This window comes from Carlito syrichta, unplaced genomic scaffold, assembly GCF_000164805.1.
Source record: "Carlito syrichta isolate Samal-C Ts95f unplaced genomic scaffold, Tarsius_syrichta-2.0.1 Scaffold313283, whole genome shotgun sequence".
Classification (NCBI taxonomy): Eukaryota; Metazoa; Chordata; class Mammalia; order Primates; family Tarsiidae; genus Carlito; species Carlito syrichta.
Window position 1 is genome coordinate 243,436 of NW_007257379.1, and position 21,574 is coordinate 265,009.

At 45.6% G+C, this 21,574-nt stretch overlaps 1 protein-coding gene across 4 annotated transcripts in view; it reads left to right on the forward strand.

Moving 5' to 3' along the window:
- CLPB (ClpB homolog, mitochondrial AAA ATPase chaperonin) overlaps positions 1 to 21,574 on the forward strand; it is a 160,797-nt gene that overhangs the window by 116,716 nt on the left and 22,507 nt on the right. For all 4 annotated transcript variants that reach the window (XM_008070282.2, XM_021718692.1, XM_021718690.1 and 1 more), the window contains 2 exons: positions 3,851 to 3,948; positions 15,919 to 16,033. In XM_008070282.2, the coding sequence (XP_008068473.1) occupies positions 3,851 to 3,948; positions 15,919 to 16,033 (213 nt within the window). The remainder of the gene's footprint in view (positions 1 to 3,850; positions 3,949 to 15,918; positions 16,034 to 21,574) is intronic.

Sequence of the window (21,574 nt, forward strand, 5' to 3'; positions counted from 1 at the left end):
CTACTGTCAGTCCCACCCCCCCGCCCCCTCCCTTCAGTTTTCTGCCACTTTCAATCCTTTTCTTATAGTAATACAGTAGTTGTTCAGGGTCCACTTATGAGTGAGAACATGTGACACTCAGCCCTTTGTTTCTGTGAGAGATCACTCAGTATTATAAACTCTAATTCCATCCAGGTTGCTGCGAAGATCATGATTTTGTTCTTCTTTATGACTGCGTAGTATTCCATTGTGTATATGTACCACATTTTTTTATCCAGTCCTCTTTTCATGGGCAACATGGTTGGTTCCATGTTCTTGCTATTGTGAACAATGCTGTGATAAACATGCATGTGCAAGTATCTTTTTCATAGAGTAACCTGAATTCTTCCGGGTATATTCCCAGTAGGGGGATTGCGGGGTCATACAGAAGGTCAATTTTTAGAGCTATTAGGAATCGCCACACTGGTTTCCACAGAGGCTGAGCTAATTTGCACTCTCACCAACAGTGTAGAAGTGTTCCCTTTTCGCCACATCTTTTCCAGTATCTGTTATTTTTTGAGTTATTGATTTGGCCATTCTGACTGGAGTTAGGTGGTATCTCAGTGTAGTTTTAATTTGCATCTCCTTGATGACCATATATCTGATGGTTGCTCTTATGTCTTCTTTTGAGAAGTGTCTATTCATATCTTTAGCCCACTTTATAATAAGAGTGTTTGTTTTTTCTTTTCAGCACGTTTGAGTTCCTTGAGGATCCTTGATGTTAGGTCTTTGTCAGACATGGAGTTGGCAAATATTTTTTCCCAGTCTATAGGCTGTCTCCCTGCTCTCTTGATTGGTTTCTTTGGCTTTGCAGAAGCTTGTCAGTTTAATGAGGTCCCACTTGTCTATCTTATCTCTTATGGCCTGGGCACTTTGAGTTTTGATCAGGAATTGGTTGCCAGTTCCAACTTCCATAAGAGTGTCTCTTGCATTTTCTAAGGTTCTTACAGTTTGAGGTTTTACATTTAGGTCTGTGATCTATTTAGAGTTAATTTTTGTGTATGGGGATAGGTAGGGGGTCCTGTATGAATCTCCTGCATCTGATCAGCCAGTTTTCCCAGCACCATTTACTGAATAGGTTCTCCTCTCCTCGGTAGTGGGTGGTGGAGGCTTTGTTGAAGATGAGTTGGTTGAGAAATTGAGGTTTTGCTTCTGAAACCTCAATTCTATTCCATTGGTCTATATGCCTTTTCTTGTACCAATGCCAGGCTATGTTGATAATTTTCGTTTTATAATATAGTTTAAAGTCTGGGAGTGTGATACCTCCTGCTTTGTTTGTTTGTTTGTTTGTTTGTTTTGCTGAGGATTGTTTTGCCTATTCTTAGTCATTTATGTTTCCATATGAATTCCTGTATTATTTTTTCTAGGTCTGAGAAGAGTGTTGCTGGTAATTTGATGGGTATTGCATTAAATCTGTACATTGTCTTAGGTAAAATGGACATCTTAACAATACTGATTCTTCCAATCCATGAGCATGGAATATTTTTCCACTTGTTTATGTCATCTTTGATTTCTTTGAGCAGTTTTTGTAGTTTTAATTGTAAAGGTCTTTCACGTCTCTGGTTAGGAAGATGCCAAGATATTTCTTTTTTTTTTTTTTTTTTGTGACTATTGTAAATGGAATTGTGCTTTTTATTTGGGTTTCTGTTTGTTTATTATTGGTGTAGAGAAATGCGATTGTCTTTTGTACATTTATTTTATACCCTGAGACTTTGCCAAAATCCTTTATCAGTGCAAGGAGGTTTTCGGCAGATTCTCTAGGGTTTTCAAGGTATACAATCATGTCATCTGCAAAGAGAGATAGCTTGACTTCTTCTTTTCCTATTTGGATACCCCTGATTGCCTTTTCTTCTCTGATTGCTCTAACTAGGACTTCCAAAACTATGTTGAATAGGAGGGGTGAGAGTGGTCATCCTTGTCTTGTTCCAGTTTTCAGGGGAAATGGTTCCAATTTTTGTCTGTTTAGGAGTATGCTGGCTGTGGGTTTCTCATAGATGACTTTTACTATTTTGAGGTATGTTCCTTCTATGCCTAGATGTTCTTAGACTCTATGACTTACTACACTCTGTGACTTAGAGTCTCACTGTGTCTTCCAGGTTAGAGTGCAATGGCATGATAACGGCTCACTGCAGCCTCAACCTCCAGGGCTCAGGCAATCCTCGTGCCTCAGCCTCCTGAGTAGCTGGGACTACAGACATACACCATCACACTTGGCTAATATTTTTGTTGTTGTTTTTTGTAGAGATGAGGTCTCACTATGTTACCAAGGCTGGTCTCAAACTCCTAGGCTGAAGCAGTCCTACCACCTTCGTCTCCCAAAGTCCTGGGATTACAAGCGTGAGCCATCACACCTGGCCAATTTCTTCTTATTGATAATAAAAGTTTCTTTTGCCTGAATTGTACTTCCAACTGTCTGTCTCTTCCCCTCCTTCTTCCACACCTATGTTGAGCCTCTTCCTCTGGAACCCAGGCAGACAACTATATAAAGATGCTTAATAAATATTTACTGTTGTTGATAAGTTTTTTGGGTCTTTAAAGTAGAGACTTTCAGTAGGGATAGTTTTGTTGTACCGTGATAAAAATGTTTCCACAGACTAGATTGAGAAACACTGATTTTTACTGTCCATCAGTAAACAGTGGTTAGGTACCCACCCAGAGCCAGGCTCCATGCTGAATGGGGCCCCAGCCAGCCCATTATATCCCATGGCAGGTACTGAGTCTTACTAACCCTTCTTTACGCCAGACAGTACATCCCTAGCAAGAAAGAAACTCAAGAAATACTAGATAATTTTTACCTTAATGTTCCACTTAACACATATTTATTGAGCATCTGCTGTGTACAAAGCACAGCTTTCTTATGTTTCTGTCTTCCTGCCTTGATAGGAGTGCCTTTGGGGCAGGACCAGATCTGATTCCTCTATGTCCCCAAGCCCTACTCGTAAAGGGTTTGCCAAAGTGAATGAATGAATGGGTTTTGAAGAAGAGAGAGAGGTGCTCAGACCTGGGTTGTGGGTAGGAGATTCTGATAGCACAGAGGGTCAGCGTGACCTTTCCTCCATAACTGCCAGGCGTTGCACAAAGTAGACACTTTATACAGGCTTGTCAGCTGCTAGCACTTGGAAAGAAGGTATACATAGCCCCTAGCTAACCTCTTATTTTTGTCACACTTAAAATTCTTTGTCTTCAAATCACAGCAACTAATGATTGGAAGAAACTCCCACCCACATATACACACTCACCAACAGCTAGAGCGGCAGGTTGCTGGTGATGCCCATGTCCTTCCAAGGCACTCAGCTGACTCTGGCAGACAGTAAAAGCCCAGAGGTAAGAGAGCATTAAAGGAGAGAGAGGAGCAGAGAGCAGAAAGAAGGGGAACCTTTTCATTGTTATGTGGGATATTCTCTGTCTTAGAAAGGAAACCTTTTATATGGCCTTGTGAATGTTCATCTGTGGAAATATGTTGGAAAATGTGGACATTTTAATGAATGTATATATGAATTTGTGTGTTTACATGTATTTGTGTTGGGGTATATTCTGTGTATTTGTTATATGTTGTTTGTATGTTTAGCTTGTGTATTTGTATAACACATCTACGCACGTACATGTGTACATGCACTCATAGGAGCCCCTATATCCTGGAGTGTGTGTCAGAGAGGACTAAGAACTCCTCCCCGAGTGGCTTGATGTGTTTTTCCACCATTCTACCATCCCTTAGGTGTCCGTGGGCATTCCTCACATAGAAATTGAAGCCGCAGGCCACCTCCAAAGAAAGGCTGAGGGCTCACTGATGGTTTATAGAGCCTCTGACCGTATATTCTTCTACTCCTGCCAGGAGCCAACCCCCTGCAGAGGAATGAAATGGGACATACACCCTTGGATTACGCCCGAGAGGGAGAGGTGATGAAGCTTCTGAAGACTTCTGAGGCTAAAGTAAGTGTCAGGGAAAGGAAGAGGTCTGGGCCACTCCATGCATCATTTAATCTTTTACTCATTAAATTATGTCAGGCTCCACACCAAAGGTGATTATTGTCTATCTAAATACAAGTCCAGCCACCAATCTCACCAGGAATCGGAAGCCATCCCTGTCATGACCACAGAGAGGCCTGGGCCACTTCTAGCTTCTGAGAATTAACCTATAAATTCAGTTTTTGCGGTGATGGGCCTCTTGGCTCCTTTTCAGAAGAAGGGCCCTAGCCTTGGGACCAGAAAGAGCTACTAAATTCCGTAGGGCACGTGTTTCCCTCCCTTTGTTCAGACAAAGTCTTTAGTCTAAGTAGTATTTCCCTTAGGCCTCATGAATTCTGCAGTCTTATCAAACAATCCTTTCCCATCATCACTCGTTCTAGATCTATTCCTTCCCTCCTTCCCTCAACACATAACTCCAGAGAACCTAGTATAGAATCTGAGCCAAAAAATTCTCCATAATTCTATCTTCTCAACCAAACTTTTGAACTTCCTGAAATCAGGGCTAAGTCTCCTGCCCTTCTCAGCCACAGTGCTGTAACTACTGGGCAGAATCCAAGAACTAGAATCACAAATCTCAGAGCTGGCAAGGACCTTAGAAATCAAGTCCAGTGATAGAAAATCTTCTGAAAGCATAAACAAATAAATCAGAGGAATTGAGCTGTCCTAGTGGAAAGGAAGATGGACAAGAACACTACTCACATGGCCCACCCTTCCCTCCTGGGGTAGCCTCTGAGGGGACTCTGCTGTGGGCACAAGTTTAAATCTCTGAAACTAAAATCAACTAAATTGTTTTACTCCTGCGGAAACTGGAGCCCAGGATTGTGATGTGGCTTGCATTTGGACCTGTAGTTAGTTAGCATAAAAATTGAAACTAATAGACTTGACCACAAAGTCATGTAGTAGGTTCAGGGGCAGGGCTGGGACTGGAAGACCTGTTGTTTTTTTTTTTAATTTTCACTCTTGTGCTCTTTCTAGCATCATGGAGTCTTTTGTCCACAAATTGGCTAAAATGCCTTGAGATGATTCAGTGTGGCAGGTCCCACCTAGTGGCAAATATTCTGTCTTGAGTTAGAGCATTTAGCTCACTACAGAAACAGAGGAGACATAGGCTTTTGATCCCAGCTTCACTACTCACTGCCCAAGTGACCGTGGGCTAGTACATCCCCTCTTTGAAGCTCAGTTTTCTTCTGTGACATGAAAACATTCGACTAAATGATTTCTAAGGTTCTATTCAATGTATAATTGTCTGTGTATCAGTCAGGGTAGGCTAGATTGTGCTGTTGTAACCACCCAAAATTGCAGTGGTTTGAAACAACGAAGATTTATTTTTGCGTCATGCTGCATGTTCATTGTGGTTGGGGGTAAGGGGCAGACTCTGATCATCCTAGATACTCAGGGATCCTGCTGGCAGAGCAGCCACCTGCTGGGGTGTTGCTAATTGCTTGCCAGAGGGAAAAGTATGCTCTAAAGTTGTGTCTGCAGTTCAGTGGTCAGGCTGGAAGAACTCTTTACTTCACTCACAACTCATTGACCAGAACTAATCCCATGTTCCCACCCAATCACAAGGGACCAAGAAGAGTAATCCTGTCTTGTGTCCAGAATGGGAGAACTGAAAATACTAGGTAATCAGTATTAACCATACAAAGATTGCTTCCCTGGTATCCTTACAGACTATCTTGCAATAGTTTCCTCCAAAGAAGGGAGGGAGTTAGAAAAGGTGACTAGCTTTTCACAGCCCATCCCAAGGAGCCATTGGGACCAGAAAGAGCTGCTAAATCCCGGAGAGGATATGCTTCCCTCCCTTTGTTCAGATTTTCCATTCCTAGGAGCAGCCCTGGAAGTTAGGTCAGCTTTTCTGATGCCTTAAGACAATCCCTCAGCATTCTTTCAGATAACCTCAGGGATTGCACCCCCATCATCATCTCTCCTTTCTTTTTTTTTTGAGCTGGAGTCTCACTCTGTCACCCAGACTGGAGTGCAGTGGCCGCTCCCGGCCACCGCAGCCTCGACCTGCTGGGCTCCGGCAATCCTTCCGCCTCAGCCTTCCGAGTAACTGGAACTACAGGCGTGTGCTACCACGCCTGGCTCATTTTGATTTATTGTAGAGATGAGGTCTTGCCAAGTTGCCCAGGTGGGTCCCAAACCCGCAGGCTCAGGCAATCCACTCACCTCAGCTTCCCAAAGGCGCGGGATTACAGGCTGAGCCACCGAGCCCGGCTTCATCTCTCCTTTCAAACCCAGTTGCTATCCCCTGAGAGACAAGTGCTGGACTTGGCCAAGAGCACCCATAATTTGTCAGGTGGTGTGACATGGGGCAGGCACTGGTCTGGCCATGTGAAGCAAGAAAACAGGCCTCTTAGTGCCAGCACAGATGAAGGGGTTAGGCCTACCGTGGGACCTTTAACAAAATTTGGCTGCCCAAGGGAAGTGGCTTGATGTTGGCCATATTATTTGAAGGCTAATGTCCAGAGTGAGCAAATGGCAGTTGCCATCCCCTGCCCCTCCTGGAGCACCAAGGGCAATTACAGACATCATGTTATAGTTGTTGTTTTTTAGAGTCTCGCTCTTGCTCAGGCTGTAGGGCAGTGGCACACTCACTTCAACTGCAACCTTGACCTGCTGGGCTCAGGCAATCCTTCCGCCTCAGCTTTCTAAGTAACTGGAACTACAGGCACATACCACCATGCCCGGCTAATTTTTTTATTTATTGTAGAGATGAGGTCTTGCCAAGTTGCCCAGGCTGGTCTCAAACCTGTAGGTTCATGCAGTCCTCTCACCTCAGCCTCCCAAAGTGCTGGGATTATAGGTGTGAGCCACCATGCCCGGCCAGACACCACATTCTAAGTGGACATTGAGCTCTTAGAATCTATGGAGAGGAGGACAGTAAGGCAACAAGAGGAACTGTGTCATGAAAACAAGTCAAAGGCAACAGGAGCATCTGGCCTGAAGAGGGGAGACTGTGCATTTAGGCACAGGAATGGCTCTGGGTGAGAGGGGGTGAGATTCATTCCATGGCAAAGCTAGAAGAGAGGTTGATTGGGTGGCAGCTTCAGGGAGGAGCCCCCTAACATGGCTGTCTCACAGTAGAAGGCCTGCCTTTAGAGACTAGAATACCACTTAGAGCCAGACCAGGGATTCCACAGCCTCTCAGCTGGAAGGCCATTTCTTTCATCTGTTGTCAACTGTGTGTGCTTGATCCCTTCATCCATCCCGGACTTCCTCCATCCTGAATGCCCAGGTGTCTACTGAAAATCTCCACCTAATTGCTCTGCTGTCCCATCAGACTCTCCCATATGACCTGCCTTCAGCGCTCCCTGTGTGTCAGCAGCATTGTCTTTCAATTGCTCAGCCTCTTCTTGGGCACCCATTCATTCTGCTCTGCTTTTTTCCTCCAAGCTGCAAAAATCTGCCTCTTCAAACTTGTGAGGCAGGCTCTTGTAGACCAGGATTCTGTCTCCCTCTGCCAGTAAGTAAGAAGCAGCTGCCTCTCCCTGCGTTCCTGCCCTGTCACATAATGACTCAGGCCTGGAGGGTGCTGAGGCTCCAGCCTGGGACATCATCTCCTGGCTCTTTGTCTAGACATGGGTTACTGCCATTCTGATCTTATCTGGCTCCCCTTCTGTCAATCCAGCATCCCCCTGCGACCCAGCTCGGCCTCCTTCTTCACCTACCTCTGTAGTCAAATTATGCTCATTATAGAACACTTGTAAGTATTAAAGTCATATGTCTCATTATAGAAGATTTTGAGATACAGAAAAGTAAAATGAAGAGAATTAAATAAAGCCATACATATTTATGAATGACATCTGTGCCAGACTCTGGACTAAATGGAAAGACTTATGAGTAAAACACTCAGGGACCTAGTCTGACAGGGAGACAGGCAAGTAAACCATGACACCAGTGGTGTGACTTATCAAGGAAGGCTTCCTGGAAGAGATGACAATATATATTTTTCTTAGTCTTATAACAAATCTGTGAAGTAGTTCTTATTACCCCTATTTCACAGATGGAAAAGTGAAGCTACAAGAAAGAAAGTATAGATGACTTACAGAAAATCAAGTGACTTAGGATTTGAATCATGGATTTTCTCTTATGATACTGTATTAGCCTTTTCTAGACCATATCTATGTATATTTATATACAGATGGCCTGTTTTTTTTTAACCTAGTTGATAGTCTGCTGTATATACCAGATGTCTCAAACTGGCAGCCTTGTTTTATATAGCCAACCCAGAGTTTTTCAAAGTGTGAATTTAATGTGTTGGGGATTGGGAGTGTGCACTCTCCAGCCCCTCTTCCCTGTTGTCTTATGTCATTGGTTGTCAGACATTCATCTTTCCTACTTGGCCCTGAAGGAATTATGATTCTGTTCTGTATTTGGAATCTGCTTTCTTTTCACCTAATATTATTGATGATTTTCTCATTTTAAAATTATCCTTAAGCCTAATTTTTTATTTCATCCTGCCCTTTAAAATGTGTCATTTACCCTAAGAATCTCTGTCACCTTAAACAGCCCGAATGATTTTCTCCTTACTGCTGGTTTCCTCAATTATCTCAGCATTCTCTGTGCCAAAGCCCACTTAGGCCCCCCAGGAAGACCCAGAGGTGGAGGAGGCCCAGTCCCTCCCTGGGCTTGCCATTGGCTGGAGGAGAGGCAGGCACTCTTAGCTCTGAGACCTGCAGACTGACTCGTCTTAAACCAGACTGACTCATCTTAGGAGGGTCCCTACAGAGTTAGTAGGGGCTCCAAGAAAGCATGGATCGCCTCCTGGCAGAAAGAGCAGGGCATGCTTTGAAGAGGAGGTAATCTGTGTTCTCACTGTGAAGGATTTCAATAGATGGAGAGGTTACTACCTAAAGCCGAGACCATTTTCATGTCTTAACTAAGAGACGAAGGAGAGGTAGAAATATATCTCTGTGCACATGATAGCAGATAAAACAAAAATATGGGGAGCTATTCCATGATGAATATTCAGCTGAGGGGGACGTGCTCGTGCCAGCCTGCATCTCCCACTCCCAATCCTCACTCCACCGAGACTCACGAGGAATTTATTGCTCCTTTTAATCACACCCAAAGAATGCATCAGCAGGAATATTAGGCAGATAGGCCTGTTCTATATATTTTATTTGCATATCCCAGTGACAGGATCACAAGCACATTTTCTATGTCTATCTTTTTTCATTTGCTTCAGGGTAGCTGGGGAGCTGATGTTCCCCTAGGCTGGCATTCCAGGCTGAGAGCCTGGGTGCTGCCATCAGAGCTGAGCGAAGCCCTCAAGGAGCAGAGGGGTGAGGTGCACAGAAGGGTAGGAACGTATGCTCTTCCTCCCCTGCCTCGCTCAGCTTGTTTTCCCTACTGTGTGTTTCACTTCATGGGCCAGCCTGCTGTGTGCCTGGCCCTGTAATTGATCCTGTGGCTTACTGTACTTAGTCAGACACAGTGCTGAGTACTTTATAAGGACAGACTTTTGCTTTCTCTCTTTTTTTTAAACTACTTAAAAACTACCTATTGAAATATGCTTATATAGGATATACATACCAGGAATTTACGGTTCACTGTTTTTTCACAAACTAAACATACCTGATCAAGAAATAGATATACTCCCTTCCAGTCACTACTAATGCCAACCAAGGGTAGGCATTATCCTGATTTTTTTAACTTTAATTTTGCATAGTTTTAGAAATAGTACAATGAATTCCTATAAACCCTTTACCTAGATTGCTGTCAACAGTTTATCACACTTACTTTATTATTTACATATATAAGTAATATCCATAAATAATTTTTTTCTGAATCATTTGAGAGTAAATTATAAACATGATATTTAGGGCCCCTTACCCCTAAATATTTGTATGTATTTCCGAAAAAACAAGGGCATTTTCTTACAAAATCTCAGTACAGTCATCAAAATCAGGGCGTTAATATTGAAATTAACTAATCTCCAGATGTTATTCAGATTTCACCAGTTAACCTAATAATTCTTATAAGAAAATTTCAGAGTTGGATTTGCTTGTCATATTTCTTTAACCTTCTTTAATCTGAAGTCTGAAGGCTATGATATGGAAATCAAAAAGAAAAACAAACAAAAAATAATAATTTGGAGTTGTTCCTCAGTCTTTCCTTGTCTTTCATGACCTTGACATTTTAACAAGTATAGAGTGGTTATTTGGTAGAATGTCCCTCAATTTGGGTTTGGCTAATATTTCATTATGATTCAACTCGGATTGTGCATTTCTGGCAAGAACACTCTCTGGTGGTTATTTTCAATAAACAGATAGCCCTGTACTAGAAGTAAGGATACAAAATTTGTGTTTAAGTTTTTATCTTCCTAAATAGACCCGGAACTCCTGAAGGCAGAAAACAGGTCTCTTTTATCTCCAGGTGGACAGTGCAGGCTCTGTAGTCAGACTGCAAGGATTAGTGTTCTGTCTCTCTTACATGCTGCCAGTAGAACCTTGCTTGAATTTATTTAATTTCTGTGCAGTGAGGATGACAATACTATCAACTTCATAGGGCTATGAGGAACAGCCAATCCCAAATCAGGCAAGACATCAGTGAATGCTAAAACAAGCAAGTTGAAGTTTGAGGAGTGACAGGATGTTTACAAAGTGTCAAAGTCTCTCCCCACAAGATACTTTTACAAAGGGAAAAATAGTAGTGGAGAAACCTGGCAGATACCACCTTAAGGAAGTGATCAAAGTTAATGCCACCAGTTATGAGATAAATCAACATCACAAACCCCTAATAGTATTCTCAGAGAAGAGCACCAACTCATGTTCTCACTTTAGCCACTCCTTGCCCCTCTTAACCTTCTCTCACCAGTCTCGTCTTTTGATCATGGCTGCCATTTGCAGAGGAATGACATGATCAAATTAACATGTTAAAAATATGCCTCTAGCAGCAAAAGAGGATGAACTGGAAGAGAGGAGAATGGCCTCCGGAATGGTGACCTAGTGTTGCCAAGTGTGATGGTACTGACACCTGCTTTGTGTCCAACCTTCCAAAACAGGGACACAGCTTTCAAGTCCCTTGGGTGCCTTTCTCAATCCCAGTCTCACGTTTAATGGCTTTAACAAGGCTGGACATATATCTCATACCTTAATAAGTCATTCATTCAATCATTACATTTTTTAAGTATAAATTTAGTGTTGGGCCCCCTGGACTCCTCTGTTATCTTTCCTTGCACTCCAGGTTTTCTCCATCATCCCTGCCTCCAATCTCATTTGTTACCCCCTACTCCCCTTTGTTGGCCTCCCTACCTAGTCCTTCCTGTCACCCTGCAGGTCATGGTAGAAGCCCTGATTTTGATATGGGTTAGAGACTGAATCAGGGAGTCAGGAGTATGGGGCATATCTGAGTCTATCTGTGAGCAGCAAGTGGATCCTGTCGGCCTAATCTCCTTGTGACAGTCAAACTGCAGCTTATCCTCTCTTCTCTTCCCCCTCCATACCTACCTTCCCATTCTTGCCCAGGGTCTTATTCTGCCTACCCATGACTCCCACCCCAGCTGTTCTCTCAATGCACACACTGCCAGGCTCACTCAGTCCTGTCCCCCAAGGGATCCCCAACAGTTGGGATGCCTGCCACACCCCTTCTGCAACCCTCCTCTGCAGAGTCATTCAGCCCAACCACCCAGAGCAAAGCAAACTCAGCGAGGCTTCACCTCAGCCTCCCAGCTCTTTCCCGTAAATGCACTCACAGCCAGGAGGGGTGCCATATTAAATCAAGAGTGATGGAAACCAGTGGCTGTGATTATCCAGCCAAGATGCGGCATGGGAAGCTGGTCGCTGCCAGCTCCAGGTGAGGGCTTCTGAAGTTAATTGTGCATGGCTTTTATTAAGAAGATGCTCACTCCCCCACTCCTGCTCTCCTGGGTGACTTCTTCACAGTGCCTATTCAGTCTGGCGCCCTCTGCTTCTGCAGCCTGAGTTACCTGCCTTATCATCTCCTCTAGTGGAACCCCATTAAAGCAGAGCCTGTGGCCTTCCTCCCCGTTTCTCAGAAACAGAAATAGTAGTAGCCTGTATATGTGGAGCCATTGCCAAACTCCTTCTCCCATCCTTCCTCCTCTCTCCCAGATAGAATATACACAAACAAAGTATTTTCCTTTTCCAGTTTTCTCCACTGGCTGGCCTTTAACAAGGCTGGACACATATCTCCTACCTTAATAAGTCATTCATTCAATCAGTATATTTTCTTATGATAAATTTAGTGCTAAGCATTAGGGAAAGAGCACAAACCAGTAATCTTCTACCTGGCTTATTTCCAGTGTCTTATACATTTTTATCAAGAAGTTTGATCCATTTTCAGAGATTTTTCCAAATTGGTTTTGGTATTTGGGACTCCAGGCTGTATAGAATCAAGATGTGCTAAGATTGAGTCCATGGTTTGAACCTTTCACAAGACCATCTAGAAAGCTCCTGAAAACCCACCAGTTCATGCTGCAATCTTCCCCACCCCACATGTCATCCCCATAGAAGTCAGCCTCTTTCCCTTTGCCTAAGAAAATAACAGGAATATTAGACAACCTAAAATCGTGACATTAAAGAGTTATAGGAAGTAGAAATGTTTCCCTGAAGAAGACTTAGGTAGACCACAATGGTCATACCCAAATCAACACAGTGGAAATAAAAGTCATATTGGGCTTTGCCTAGAACAAAGGGAAAAGATATGTTCTGTGAGACCCCATAGAACAACTGATGGAAAATACCTAGAGGCAGAGTTCTCTACCAGGTAAAGAAAACTGACAGCCAAAGATGAGCCACCTCAGGCAGTAGAGACACCTCTAGAACCCAGTTAGTGTTGAGACTGTACACTGCAGACCTAGGGTTTCTAGAGGAGGGAGCCTCAAGAGCTGCTTCTGGGGCAATGGTGACACCCAAGTGAGGTTGGCTCCTGCCTTCTGCTTGAGCCAAAGCAACTCTTTTTATCTGTGGTGCTCCATATGTGATTAAATTGGTTTAACATATTCTGGTACCAAAAATAAAAAAGCACTGGGTTAGACCATCAAAATGCAGTGAAGGAGAAAGGAAGCAGCATTTATCAAAGGCCTAAGAAGAGAGAGGTAATACACTAGCCATTTGAGTCACGTGATATACATATATGCAATTGCTATGTGCCAGAGACTCTGTAAGTATTTTACATAGATTATCTCCTTAAGCCTCACTGGAGTCCCACAAGATAAGTATGAGGACTATCCCATGTTCCAGTGAAGAAAACTAAGATTCAGATTGGTGGATTAACTTCTCCAGGTCAGCTAGCTAGTAAGTAGATGAGGCTAAGTGTGAACTCAGGTCTGTCTGGAGCAAAGCATGTTCTTTTTGTCACACAACTTGCCTCACTGTGAGCCAGAAGAGAGAACAAATTTCAGATGGGGGGGGACAACTACAAAAATTAGAGGAGACACTGTGTATGTAAAGTGCTGAGTGCAGTGCCTGGCAGATAGTGGCTATTCCACAGGCAGTAGTTTCCTTTATTCAGGGAGCACCACATATTGACTTCTGTGAGCCAGGCCCTTTGCTAGATGCTAGAACTATAGAAATGAATAAGACATGGTTTTTGTAACTAAGGGCCTCACAGTCGAGGAAGAGAGACAAACGGGAAGTTAATTAAATATAACAGGATCCCAGGGGCTGGGGTAGACGTAAAGCCTTACAACAGGCTCTGTAGACAGTACCATATTTAAGTTGAGATCACCAGGGCACGTGGAAGTTGGTGAGAATAGAGAAGACTTTTGTGGCAGGTTAACAGTGGCCCAAAGGACCAGAGGCAGGAACACTCTGGGACTCATCACTGAGGAGAAGTGAGGTATCTGACATCACAACTCCTTGCAAGCCAGCTCCCTCAAGCACCTCCCATGGCCTGCCAACTGCAAGCTGGCACTGTCCCAGCCAGTGTGTGTACATCTACCATCAGAGCCTTCCAGCCCAGTGGACCCGAGTGCTGAGCAGGGCTGGGTGGGCAGGGAGGAGGAAGAAGCAGATATATGGCTGGAGTCGGCAGAGCCAGGTGATGTATGTGGTGCCTGAGGGAGCTGCACAGTGACACTCTGGATTCCAACCAGCAAGCTTCACTCCACTGGGATCGGCGCCGAATTATTGCTCCATATGAAACACCAGGACTGATGGGAGCTTTCAGTTACAGACTGATAGCAACAGCCAAAATTGGATTGTTTGCTATTTATTTTTTTTAACTTCTGTCAAGGTCACTACCGTAACAGGAAAACACTGCCCAAGTAGCAGGTATTTTTTATCCACTCTGCCCACAAGAGCAATCTGCAACTACAACTTTTGTGACAGAGCCTTACTTTGACAGCTCTCCTTCCAGAAAGATGTAAGCATTACCGGGGCTTGGGGGAAAAGAACCTCCTGAAGACCTGTTCTTTCCTTCTCAGTCCAAGATCTGCTTCCTCCCTGTTCCCCCCTGCTCCCAACCTCCACAAATGTTCTATCATCAGGCCCACACCCTTGCCCCTCCCTGCCTGCTCTCCAGACAGTCCCACAGCTCCCTCCTGGCTCAGTCCTCCAGCTTCTTCAAGCCAGCTCCCAGAAAACCCTCCAACAAATGTTCCTCATTTATGTGTCCTTCCCGTCTCTGTACTCGTACACCACACAGTCTAGCTGTTAATTCTCTCCTCTGTCTCTATCATTTTTGCAGACACTCACCAGATGTCCCCACTGTGCCAAGACTTGTGCTAGAAATAGCAATGACTAATAGATAGCACCTGCCCTCAGGGAGCTCATAATTGATTTAGAAGACAGACTTACAAACATTCAACAAACTTGTTTTCAAGTAGGTTTTTGTTTGTTTGCTTTTTAGTGAAAGGTACAGTGCTAGATAAGCATCTGTGCTTTGAAAGCTTGAGGAAAATGACACCTGTATACAGGCCCTGCCTCCGCTTCCTGACTTAGCTCCCCATGGACAAGGCTCAGCTCCTCTTACTTTGTGAAGTGGATGATGCTCAGGGCAGGACATGTCAGGACTCAACCTAGACTAGAACTCCCAGAAGACAGGGCACAGTTCTTCTTCCCCCACCCCACCCTTTCATCATGGCCATGCACAAGACTGGGCATACAGCAATTGCTTAATAATTATCTTTAATTGAAACGTAGTATCATTGAAGTGGAAGGTGTTCCTAGCACTGGTTTGAAAACCAAAAAGGTTTTTAAGAGGATAGGAGGAAAGGGAAAGGGATTAGTATTTAATTAAGCACTTATTCCATGCCAGTCTTGTTATATCATTATATATATAATCTTATATCATCCCCAATTTACAGAGTAGAATACTGAGTGAAATAACTTGTTCCAGGTGATGAGCACATCTTTTTCTTTTTCTTTTTTTTTGAGTCAAAGTCTCACTCTGTCACCCAGGTTGGAGTGCAGTGATAAACTCACGGCTACCAAATCCTTGACCTGCTGGATTTAGGTGATCCTTCTTCCTCAGCCTTCCAAGTAGCTGGAACTACAAACACGCACCACCACACCCACCTAATTTTTTTGTTTACTGTAGAGATGACATCTAACCAAATTGTCCAGGCTGGTCTCAAGCCCCTGGGCTCAGGCAATCCTCACACTTCCGCCTCCCAAAGTGCTGGGATTACAGACATGAGCCACCATGCCTGACTGATAAGCACATCTTATTAAGTGTTAAAGCTGCAATCTGACAGGTCCTCTATCAGACTCCAGAGGCAGAGGTTAATCTACTAGCAGAGTGAGCCAGGATACTGAGCGGTGGCCACCTGATGGGGGAAATGACATAAGGGCCAGGACAAAGGGGAGTGGAAAGGACTGTATCAGCCTGCAGTGGCCATTAGAGCTATGTGGCAGGATTCTAAGAGACCCAGACCTGTGATTTTTGCCCTAAGTTGGTAGGTAGACTAAAACTAGGGTCCTTCTGGGCCCAGCACCCCTGAGCATTTGCCTTCTCTCCCCACAGTACCAGGAGAAGCAGCGAAAACGTGAGGCCGAGGAGCGGCGCCGCTTCCCCCTGGAGCAGCGACTGAAGGAACACATCATTGGCCAGGAGAGTGCTATTGCCACAGTGGGTGCTGGTGAGTTGTGGGACCTAGCCAGCACCAGAAAGGGCAGGATCACTCATGCTCTGCTGCAGTGGGGTGGAGAGAAGCAATCAATCATATTAAAAGTTAGCATTTGTTGAATACTGTCTATATGCCAGGCATTGTTAAAAGTTCTTTGTATATTTTGTGTCATTTAATCCTTAGAGCAATCCTATGCGATTGATACCACTAAATCCCTATTTTATAGATGAGGAAGCTGAGACACAGAGCTCTTAAATAATTTGCTCAAGGCTACTTCCTATGCTTAGAATTTAACTCTGACCTTCATCTGGTCCACTACCCTCAACCCCACTTTTCAGGTGGGAGTATTAAGCCCCAGAGAGGGACAGGAGCTTGTCTGTCACTAGTAACAGGTGAGCCAGAACTAGAACTTATGACTAGTTGTCAGCCTGGGACTCTTCTATCACTTATGTGAAGGTTGTCAGCAGCTGGCCCAATTTTAGAGAAAATACCTGAACAACTTTTAAGTGCCCTGTTCTCTAGCTCTGAAGCTCTTATTTCCATATTTTGACCCCTGGGAGCCAGACTACCCTCTGGTGTAACCCCTAATCTAACAACCATCCTACCCATGCAGACCCCACTGGAAAAATTTATAAAACTAGGGTTCTGAAGATAGTGGCTTCACTTTTGCTCTCCAGCTCTGGTGCATGACTCTTCAATGATGATTTCAGATAAGAAGCAAGGGAAGAGGAGCCCTAGGCCAGGCCAAAACAGAGCTATGTCCCCCAAGGCGGTGGTTCTCAAAGCTTGGTCTCTAGACCAGCAGCATTAATATCCTCTGGGAAATTGTTAGAAATCGATCTCGAGCGGGGCTCAGTGGCTCAGCCTGTAATCCCGCACCTTTGGGAGACTGAGGTGAGTGGATTGCCTGAGCCCGCGGGTTCGAGACTCGCCTGCGCAGCAAGATCTCATCTCTACAATAAATCAAAAAATCAGCCGGGCGTGGTAGCGCATGCGTGTAATTCCAGCTACTCAGAAGGCTGAGGCGGAAGGATCGCCAGAGCCCAGCAGGTCGAAGCTGCGGTGGCCGGGAGCGGCCACTGCATTCCAGTCTGGGCGACAGAGTGAGACTCCAACTCAAAAAAAAAAAAAATCGATCTCAGGCCTCACCCCACACCTGTAGAATCAAAACTCTGGCATCTGTGTTTTAATAGACCTTTCAGGTGATTTTGAGGCTCAGCTGAAGTTTATTTTATTTTATTATTTATTATTATTATTAGTGGTAGTAGTATATTAGTATTCAGAGTCTTATTCTGTTGCCCTGACTGGACTGCAGTGGTATCATTACGGCTACCGAAGCCTTGATCTCCTGGGCTCAGGCAATCCTTCCACCTCAGTCTTCTGAGTAGCTGAGACTGCAGGTACTCACCACCATGCCTAGCTAATTTTTTTATTTTTTGTAGACACAAGGTGTCATTATGTTGCCCAGGCTAATCTCAAACTCCTAGGCTCAGGCAGTCCTCCTGCCTCAGCCTTCCAAAATGCTGAAATCACAAGCATGAGCCATCACACCCAACCTAAACTGAAGTTTGTTTTTGTTTTTTGGGGTTTTTTTTTGAGCTGGAGTCTCAATCTGTCGCTCAGTCTGGAGTGCCGTGACACACTCACGGCCCCGCAGCATCGACTTACTGGGCTCTAGCGATCCTTCCACCTCAGCCTTCTAAGTAGCCAGAACTGCAGGTGTGTGCTGCCATGCCTGGCTAATTTTTTTATTTATTGTAGAAATGAGGTCTCACCAAGTTGCCCATGCTGGTCTCGAATCTGCAAGCTCAGGCAATCCATTTGCTTTGGCCTCCCAAAGTGCTGGGATTACAGGCTGAGCCACTGAACCCAGCCTAAACTGAAATTTTGTTTTTTGTTTTTTGTTTTTGAATTGGAGTCTCACTCTGTCGCCCAGACTGGAGTGCAGTGGCCGCTCCCAGCCACCGCAGCCTCGACTGCTGGGCTCCGGTGATCCTTCCGCCTCAGCCTTCCAAGTAGCCGGAATTACAGGCATGCGCTACCACGCCTGGTTGATTTTTTGATTTATTGTAGAGATGAGGTCTCACTGCCCAGATGGGTCTCGAACCCGCGGGCTCAGGCAATCCACTCACCTCAGCCTCCCAAAGGCGCGGGATTACAGGCTGAGCCACCGAGCCCGGCTAAACTGAAGTTTTAAAGGCCACTGTCTTGAAGTGTCCCGGTCAGTCCCACTTCCACATTGCTTACCTCTTCTCTCCAGCCATCTAGTCCCACAAGAGGCAGCCCAGCGACTACTCAGGACCACACCAGGTTCTGCTTACTGAGAAAAGACACCATGAGGCTAAAATTATGGCTACCCCTCTGGGACATTCGGGGGCAGCATTGTCGGCTCTAGGATACCCATCAGAGAGTGACTGAAAACTGAAGGCAGCTGTCCCTGTGACACACTGAGCCTGATCTCCATCATCCTCTCATACCAGTGTAGCTCACATGGGAATTATGAGTCGAGTCCCTCCTCAGGGGCCTGACCCCATCAACAGATAAAAAGAACCCATAGACTACAGCTGCCTCACCAAGCAGGGGTCAGAAGGCAGCCTGCAAGCATACACAGGAGCCAGGAAAGCTTTTTTGAATACACAGGGCCCTGCTGCTCAGGCCCAGACCACACCAAGCTGCCTTTTTGGGTTTGGACCAGGCATCCATCCCCAGCTGCCACTTTACAGGCGTGGCCAAGACTGTGTCTGAGGTTGAAAGGAGGCTCTGGGAGCTCTCATGGGTTAAGGAGCAACGTTACCTGAGTGGAGGTCTAAGGAAGCATCTCTTGCTGGAGTCTCCTGTCCACTTGGGCCAGGACTGCAGCTGCCATCATAGTGTTTTCACATAACCCTTTCCTGGCAGCTGCCTGCTGTCTTTCCTGCTTCTCACCAGCTCCTCAAGCCCATCAGATGTGAAGCCCCCCCAGAAGTAGGGTTTGAGGGGAAACAACCTGGGCTTACCAGTCATGCAGCTCAGCCTACTCACTTAGCTTCTCTGAGCATACTTTCTCACCTGTGTAATGGGGTGCCACATCCAGGACTGTCTGACTCTAAAGCCAGCATGTGCCATTGTTTCCAGCATGTGCCAGACAGCAATGATTAAAACCTAGTCTTATTTTCAAGATGCTCAGTCTTGGGTGGGTCCTGTGGTCTTTAGGTGAAGCCAACAGCTATTTCCTTCATCTGAGGACTGATTCTTAACCCCAGCCCCAGCTCACCTCTTCTCCTGGTCCTGTGCTAACCTCTGATGCATCATCCATCTTATCTCTTTTTCGTTGGTTCAGAGCAAGAGTAGATAATTTAGCTCCCCACCTCCAAGAGCTGTCAGAATAAGTATCCTGAGTGTTTCCTTCTACCTAAAGCTCCTATTCTGTCACCTGAAGTCTGCATCAAGTCACAAGTTCAATGGCCACCCAGGAAGGCCCTACTCCTATGGTATGTAGGTTGGTCCTGCTTTGGCTCCAGTGACCCTATAAAAGACAGAGAGACCACTGGGGCCTGGGTTGCGGGGTTGGTGCTTTTTGTAACCTCCATCTCTAAAGCAGTTACTGCACCCATCTTGCTGAGAAACTCTGCGGCTGGAGATCACAATGATAATGTTCAGAGCCAGGGGCTCCCAAACCCAAGCATGAGGGAGTAAGGCAGGCTGGTGGTTGCAGCTGCCAGCGCAGGCAAAGCATGAGGTATTCTCTGGATCAGAATTTGTGGTAGGCAAGCAGCACCCACTACCTCAGAACCTCAAACTGAAGCAGGTCCAGGAGAGTGAGGCTGGGTCCTCCAGGCTACTGTCACATATGTGTGAGGGAATGGCTGGATGGAGCCTGGCACCCCATGGGTACCATGAGGATGGGCAGCCAGAAAAGTGCCGCAGAATGAATTGATTTGATAAATGGCCATTTATTACCCTCACGAATTGGCTGAAACCAATTTCGGTCACATCAACCCCTGGTAAGTGCTGGGATATTGATTTGTGCAAAGTAATACAGTGAATTTATCAGTGTGATCCCCAGCTGCAGGGCCTCTAGCAAGGCTGGTGCACAGTTACCGCCTTACAAATAGAGGGGGTAAAGCACCAACCCTATAGCCCAGGCCCTGTGGCCTCTCTGGTCTAGAGTCAGTGGAGCCAAACCAGGGCCAACCAACATACCACAAACCAGAGCCTCGGCGCCGAAAGGGGAGGAGCTCACTCCAGAATCCAGAGCTGCTCTTGGTCATGGGAGGTGCCCACCCTGTTGGACAAACCTCATGTAAGCTCAGCACCTCTGTGCTCCACCATACTCCTCAGAAAGGCAGTCAGCTACCTCTTCAGCACATTCAGAACCAGATTCCTCCCCCTCCCCAGCCTACCACCTCCTGTGTTCTGATCTGTGTGAAGGAGCCTCCATTCTCTGGTCTCCTAAATAGAAACTTAAATGTTCCTCAGCTCCTCCTTCCCCCTGACTCCTTACAGCCCATAAAGGATCAAGTTCTATCATTCTGCCTCCCAAATGGTTCTCACACCTCGCCTTCCCTTTGTTCTGATACCACTGCACTAACTGCTAGTGTCACCCATCAGAGTCAAATGCTAACTCAAGAAGCTAGTGTCACCCATCAGAGTCAGCATCCTCACTGGTGTCCCTGCCTCCTATCCTCCCCAGCCCCCACCCCCTCAGAATCAGTTCTTCTCACCAGCTGGACTGATCTTTACAAAACACATATCTCACATTGCCACTCCCCTACTTAAAACTTTTTAGCGTTCCTTGCTGCCCTAACTTGGCATGCATGTCTGCTGCTGTTCCCTGCTTTGTGCTGCAAACACCAGCCACAGTGTTCTGTCTGCCTCCCAGCACATGCTGCATTGATTTCCTGCCTGCACTTGTCACTGCTGCCCTCTCGCTTGCAATCCTTTTCTTCTGTCCCTTCCCCCACCCCACCCCACCCCAGCCTATGTCCCACCCACTGGCTGATTTTTACTTAGTCTAACTCAGTTCAGGAGCCGCAGACTACAGGCTCCCTGAGGGCAGATACCATGACTCAATCATTTCGTGGTCCCGGTTTTTGGCACAGCATCCTGAGGAAAGAGCCTGCCCCTCTAGGAGCTCACAAGCATACTGGGAATGACTGTAGTGAAATAGTTTGTTACAGCCATACTCCTTGACCTTTGACTCCTTGGGTGGGCTGGCGGTTCCCCAGACCTGCTTCAAAGAGCTTCTCCTGGGCAGTAGGAAAGACTGAAGAGCCATGCCAGGTGATTGTTTTCTGTTTGTTTTTCCTTGAAGCTATGAGTGTTCGTCAGGAAATGGCTGGTAGACATTTGGGTGGCTCTCAACCATGAGAGTTCCTCTGAAGAACAGGTTCCCCTAGGAGATGCCTCAAGCATGGAAAAAATATGTTTCAAATTAGGTTTTTTAAAAAACCTCCCACACTAGATCTCTAGAACCTATCAAGGTAGATGAGACAGTTCACTTAGAACCTTGAGTGGGACAGGCCAAGGCCTGAAGTGGGAGGAAGAGGCAGCTCTTGCCTTTCTTTGGTTTTG